The sequence below is a fragment of the Protopterus annectens genome, chromosome 1.part0 (genome assembly GCF_019279795.1).
Source record: "Protopterus annectens isolate FY-2018-M chromosome 1.part0, PAN1.0, whole genome shotgun sequence".
Taxonomy (NCBI): Eukaryota; Metazoa; Chordata; order Ceratodontiformes; family Protopteridae; genus Protopterus; species Protopterus annectens.
In genome coordinates, this window is record NC_056725.1 from 450,709,971 (window position 1) to 450,717,470 (window position 7,500).

Genomic DNA, 7,500 nt, shown 5'->3' on the forward strand with positions numbered 1-7,500 from the left:
TCCTATCTGACCCTTCAAAATATACATTACCCAAAACATACATGTGAAAAAAGAAAGTACGTACTTCAGAGATTTACAGGCAATTTAGCAAATATTTGTCTGATTTTAAAGCTGTGCAAGCATGAGACAGTTTAAATTGTCTGAAATCATTCTTATCATGACAACAAAAAAATTTAGATAAAAACATACTGCTAAAAAATAAATTCCATTGTACAAATCGCCATCGAAATAGGGGAATATACATACCATTAATTTTTTCGAGAAACTGTTGTACATTGAGAACTGAGATGTAGAAGCATCTTGTGCCTGAGACTTCATCATGGATTCATTCCTCCCAGGTGTCGGGGTAGATCCAGATGAAGATCCACTAAACCCAATTCGGTCTTCAGCCTCACTGTCAGACCCAGTTTCACTGGAGGACTCTTGTGACAAAAATTAAGTAACATCAGACAATACCATTCTCAAGTGGAAATACTTCCAAGCAGACAGTATATAAATAAACTGTAAAGAAATATTCAAATTAACTGTAAAAGTGTATACAGCCCTGAAAAAATACTAAAAGGTTTCAATAGCAGATGGATGTTCTTTTATGAGTATCCAACACTTTCCTGAAGCATACTCTTTCAGTAATGATTTCTTTTTTTTTTTTAAATAAATTCTTTTTTAGTCCTCATGCCTGCTAATCAACAAGCTACCACCAACTGCCCATTTGCTCCCATTACTGGTTAAGCGCACTCTCTCGTACAGCTGTCACAAAGACAGCTATGAGAAGTGTTGTCTGGGATGGCCCTAATACCACTTATGGCAGCAGATGTAGCCACCTGCAGCACTGCATGGGTATCCTATGCGCTCCTCTGGTAAGTAAATGATACCTCATACATGCCCTGTGAGAGCTACTTCTGCAGTCCTGGGACTGCCAAGCACATGTCTCTCAGTTCTGTAGCCATTAGAACTGAGCAAACCTTGCTTGCACGTGAACAATCTAGGTTGACCACCTTCTCCACCCCCCCCCCACCCCCCGAGTGGGATAGCGGCTGCAAGCCACAATGCCCACGCTCCCCAGCTCAGCTCTTCTAGCATTCAAACTGTTACTTGAATGCAGGTCATGTTAAGACCTACATCGGTATTCTTACTTCTTTGACAAGTTACCTGGATCTGTCCTCACACTGTAAAAGCAAGTAACAGCTGTGCAATGGATTCTTCCCAAACACTTCCCATGGACACCTTGGCAAAGGAAACGCAAGAAAAGAAAACGTATGGTACATTTCCCACTTATCCTACCAATCGTGCTTAGTGTCTTACACTTCTATGTTTTCTTTTTTATAACTATGTTAAGGCAGAAGGCATCTTTATTTCGGCTCTTTTCTTGACTCTTCCTTTATAAATACTTCTTAGCAAAAGGTACATTCTCCTTACGGTTATCCTACCCTGTTAAAGTGGTGGAACAGCATACACTGCTTTACTGTGACATAATAATTAGCACTGCATTTTTTTTCTCCAAGCTCTCATTTGTGAAAACCTTGTATTTGTACCTAGTGATCAACTCCCAAGACAGTGAGAGTTGTCCCCTACTTCACTTCCCTTCCCTCTCATTCCCAATTCCCTTGCCACCCCTCAGACCACCCGTTATATTTGCTCTCATTTCCACCCACCGTCACACCCTCAAAACACACTTAAAAAAAAAAAAAAAAAAAAAAGACAAAAAAAAAAAGACATCACCACCATAAAACCATATAACCATCTTATCATAGTCAGTACTACATTATTAGTGGAAGTCTTAAGTCCCACTTAAAATTCCTGTACAAACACCACACACATCCTTATAAGTAAAATGTTTCTCTTTCCACAACTTACCATGTTCTACCTCCTTTTTACCTCCCTCAGTCCCTTACAACCAATAACAAGCATCTTCATAAAACACACAACCAATCATCATATCACTATGTATTACCCCAGCTTCCATATCTTTGTCATCAGCAGTCCAGCAACACAACACCCCAGTAATCAGACCTTTCCCTGGTCACCATTCTCAGGACCAGTCTTCTGTATGATAACAAAAACTCAAAACATTTTTTCCTTTGCTTAAAAACATAGAAGACCCCCTTCAGACTATCTGCCATAATATTTATACTTTTTAAGAGTAACTGTGAACCCAACCCCAAGCCCAACAATTCTCTTTCTTCAACATCAGAACTACTCTTCCTACACTTACCTGTGCCCTCCTCAATGCACATAACATGCTCTAGCTTGTTTCTGACGCTAACACTTATTTCCTTGCACAACCCAGACATCCTAGCAGTCTCGGAATCCTGGGACAAAAAAAAAGACTCCTCCAACTTCTGACACTTTCTAACATTTTACAAGTATGTCAGTGATGCCAGACCAGGCAAACAATCAGGTGGAGGCTCTCTAATTTTGTACATAAATACCCTAAACACAAAAGTCATTATCCAAGGAAACTCCTCAGACTCCAGTCCTAAATGGATCTTCCTAAAATTTCCAACTCCCAACCTAAACCACTACTGATTGCTACAGCCTACTTATTACCCCCTGCTTCCCAAAATAAATTCTCGTCACTCATCACAAACATCCTTAACAACTGTTCCAAAATAACTATCATTCTAAACAGCTTCAATCCTAAGTATCTTGGCCCTCTTTCATTTGACATGGGTACTTTATTAGCAGACCTAGGTCTCTTTCAACACATAAAAGAACCAAGAAGTCAACCTCAGGTCCTCCTAACACTCCACACTACACCAGATTATTACAAATGTACCAAACTCCATCTCCAACAAACATTCTGAACCATCACTAAGCAACCATTGCACAATCACCTTTACAGCAGTCAACCATCCTATAAACTCACACCAATATTAAAAGCCTTCAGAAACCACAGTAGCATAAATAGACAAATTAGGAACCTTTCTTACAGCCCACAAATGGAACCATATACTCTCCTTAAATGACCCTAATTCAGTAGCTGCAAGCCTAACCAACTGTCTATGCCAGCTGCAAGACAAATTCTTCCCACTTACCCAGAAGCATATAAAGTCACCAAAACTAAATAACTATCCACTGAACTCAAAAGATCTTTTAACTCTAAAGGATGAAGCATGACAAAAATGAACCAGACCCTCACAACTAACAACTGTACCTCCTTCGTAGTCTTGAGTAGCCTAGCCAACAAGTCCATCAGACGTCACAAAATAAATCTCCAAGCAAAGAAAACTATCTTTTTACATTGTACCCAAAACTTTCAGAAAGAGGTCACCTACTTACAAGAAGAAACCCCCCTCATGATACAATGTCAATAAACACCATTCAATGTGCTACAGCAAAACTTTCTCCAGATTTTCTTAACGAATTTAGCAATCAATCTCCCATCAATAAACTCCACACCTCCCACAGATCATGCATTACCCAACCCAACACCATTCATCCCCCCTCTTTCACTTCAAATGCTTATGTCCCAAAGTTGTCTCTATGCAACTTGAAAATTATTTCCAGTGACACCCCTCCTGGATCAGCAACATAACCCCCTGCTTCATACATCGTTGCACAGACCATCTATGTCTTCCTCTCATCCACACCATACACTTTAGGTCTCACACGCAATATCATCACAGATTTGGAAAGCTGCTCTAATTAAATCTCTCTAAAAGCAAACCAGCCCAAAAGATACATCTCACTTCCATCCAATATCCATACTCCCAATTCTCAGCAAACCTACTGAAAAGTTACACTATGCCCAACTCTCTCTATTCGGCAGTAGCACCTGCTCTCCTCCAAGCAACATGGATTCGCGGACTGGACGAAGTACTATGACAGCACTTTGGAAGCGAACTAATGATATCCTGCTAAAGTCTACAGTAGACGCCTTACAGGTGCCCTATTTATACACCTGACAAAGACATCCGACCTTAATCACCACTGACTTCTACTATACAAACTAATTACAACTATCATTCCAGATGCTGTTCCCTGGTTTAAAACCTTCCTCACTCACAGACACTTCCATGTTAAACAGGTTACTCCCAATAAGAATCTCTGCCCATTACCAAAGGTGTACCACAAGGATTCATTCTTGCCACCCTCCTTTTCTTCATATTCATTAACAAACTTCCTTGGGACCTTCTCATCTCCCACTTATCCTCTATACTGATGACACGGTCATTTACAGATTAGATCACTCTTACACCAACATTCAATACCAACTCTAGTCAGACTTACATGAGCTCCACAAATGGCCCACAAACCATAAACTACTACTCAACCCCCAAGACCAAAACTTTTAACTCCGGAGAAAATTTACCAATCACTTGATTCTAACCATCTTTGACTTGTACAACCTTTCCACAGAGACAACCTCCACCTTCAAATACCTAGGATTATGGCTTGATCAGTCACTAAACTTACATTTTCACATAGACAAAGTGATAGCCAAAATAAACTCCCTCCTCTTCTGGACCATAAAGATCATCCCCTTTTCTATCCCAACCAGCCACAGCAGCTAATGGAAATGGAGCTGTCCTTTCTCAACTTTAATATGGGCTCTCAATTTTTGCTTCTGTCTCCAAGAAAAATACTGCCACACTCCAGACTACCTCCAACAGCATCTGCAGATTCATTAAAATGATGCTCACAGAAAAGTGAGTTTGTATCAACATAAAAAAAGCCAGTATGGTTACCCATAAAACAAAAATCTAACCTACTTCAACTCAACAAACTAGTCCAACTCCATACATTTACTTCCCTTGCAGATAGACTTCATGGAGAAAAAAAAAAAAAAGCGCTTCTCATACATCCTGAGAAGCCACACCAACTCTCATTACCCTTAGAACCAAACTCCTCAGCACTGCACAAGCTTTCTCCTTTCAGGCACCTACTCTTTGCCAAGTTCTCCCCACGGACATTAAGGAAATGAACACTTATTCCAAATTCAGAATGCAACTCAAAAAGCACTTCTTCATCAAAGCCAAATGTTCCAGGTTCATCTCAAGATTCACTGAAGATTAACCCACTTTAGAAACTAACTTATATGTTGTACATTACACTGTGCATGTTCACTAGAATGTACACACAGGTTTATTCCTCTATGTAATTAGTAAGAACTATTCTGTTGTTGCTTACATTTCTGTACTTTTTTTGTTTGTGAAATGTTTGATTTTACCTGGAGTGAGCATGAAATTTGTCAATACTGATCAGGGCACTGTCCTGGTAAACAAATAAAGATAAATAAATTTACACCACATGGCTAGGGTAATGCATTATTTTTTCCTAGCCTAAAATGCTTATTTATGATGCAAGACCACAGCTGTCTTGAAAGTATATGCAATCAGCACCAACACTTTTTTTTGTCAAGACCAACTGCCGCCCAACACAATTAACCATATAAAAATGCCACTCACTTGAGGGAAAACAAAGAAGCACTAGAAAACAAATACACATATGCTGTCCAAGGCAACAAGGGTTTTATGTATTAAGTTCAGCCTACAGTTGCTTGGATGACCTAAACTTGCATCACAGTAGCTCACATCACTATCTTTAGTCACATGTGTAGGTGTAGTAAGTGGTCAAATTTGCAACCTCTTGCTGAAAGAATGAAACAAGCTTTACAGTGAATCTTAGTGATCACTCCTCTTGACAGGAAAATCCTGGGAGAATAATAAAGGAGCTGTGGGAGGTGAACGGAGCAGAAAGCTCCACACCCCACCCCCCGCAAAACTTGGTTATGTTTCTGTGCTACATTTTCTCATGTTGTCATAAATTTAATCATGTGTCCCTGCACTTCTTGTTTATTCAAGCTTGTGACGTACAAGATTATTTGCTAAGCTTTTGTGATCAGAGCTTTGATATTCCAACGAGTAGTGAAAACATTCAGATCTTCAGTGAAACTACAGCTTACTAAATAGCTCTATAATAAAGCCCACTTTTGTAAACACGATGGGGCATACCCACTATAACTATCCCCATTTTATGCATTTAATTGTTTCTGTAACTATGGTGTTATCTTACTGTTGCAATACTTAGACTGCAACAGTCACCTTCTTATTCAGAATCACTGCGACTGTGGGGAAGTTGAAAAACAATTAATATTCAACAATCTAAGTCAACGTCAAACAAAATATTTTGGGAAGGAGCATAGGTTAAAAGGGTACCTGGCTACCCTCTCTAAATACGAGCCTGTTGCCACTACTGAGGGGGTCTAAAGGAGGCATTAGGCCCTTATAAACAACACCACAGTCTTATAGCACATAAGATGCACAAAGACCTAACTGAAGATTTAAAAATTATCTCCTACTCTTTTGCCAATACGTGGATATCAATTCCTGGTAGGGAAGACTCTCTCTAATTTGCCATCCAAACTTCTTAGCCTCAACTCACTCGGTTACCATTCCTTCTTCAGTAATTTGCTACCAATACCTTAGTTCCTTTGCTAATCTTCTGCAGAAAATTACACCTCCTTACCCATTTTATGTATCCCTACTTGCACTCATCCTTACTGGTAAAATCTCCTTTTTCCATTCCTATGTTGGCTGAGTTTTAGAATACTGTCTGACTTTAAGACTAAAATATTAGACATCACTGCTCATCTCCTTGATTACTTCTACCTACTCTCCTATTATCCTTATTTTTCAATCTCCCTCCATCCCATTTCATCATCAACCCTTTCTATTTTGATTTAACCTTCGGCTTTGTCTCCTATCATAAACCTTAAGCTTCAAAGTACCCCTTCAAATAAGGAAATCCTAAATTGCTTTGCTCTATGGGGAGAATCAACTTATCCCACTTTATTACTGCCCTTTCCCTCCCAAATCTGTCAACTCTTCATTAAAGTAGTGCCTTCCAATTACCATTCAACAGCAGATAAAGATATGTCCGACCTGTATATAAAACTGAAAACATTTTCACTGCTGTACCTTACTAACCATATCCAAAATGTTCTGCAATCTTTTGTTTAGTCTCTTTCCACATGCCATAATAGAATCCTTATTAACCCACACACTGAAATTATTCATCTACGTCCCCAATAAATACCAGTACTGCTGGACCAATTCAGGTGTGGGTACATAATTTACAGCTATTGCCTTTCTCAAAATAATTAATTCTCTACATACAACCACTTGCTCCCCCAACATTTCTAGCAAAGTACTCTGTAGGGATTTTTTAAAATGGCCAATTCATTAAATTTCTAAAAAGAATGTTCCCAAACATTTCTCTTTCTTTTCCATCAAACTGATAGCATTTGCCATCTACCTGAAAAAGTCTGCTTAGAGTATAAAATACCTATGCAAGCACTTCCAATCAAAAATCTTAAACATTTTGGACTTTGCTGCATACTTTTGGGAGCCATATAGATGTCTTTCAACTGTTTCTTTACAAACTGCCTGTTACCACTTCTAAATCTTTTCTTAAATCTTCTGACTGATTCTTACAGTTATCACGCAATATTTTATATGCCCTACTAATTAACCATTTTTGTAACAGCAGCTTTTGCTC

The 7,500-nt window shown here is 39.0% G+C and overlaps 1 protein-coding gene across 1 annotated transcript in view; it reads right to left on the reverse strand.

Annotated features, from left to right (window-relative positions):
• Window positions 1–7,500, reverse strand: part of CMTR1 (cap methyltransferase 1) — a 2,799,821-nt gene that overhangs the window by 2,615,489 nt on the left and 176,832 nt on the right. The window contains exon 3 of the mRNA XM_044060367.1: window positions 247–422. Coding sequence (XP_043916302.1) covers window positions 247–422 — 176 coding nt within the window. The remainder of the gene's footprint in view (window positions 1–246; window positions 423–7,500) is intronic.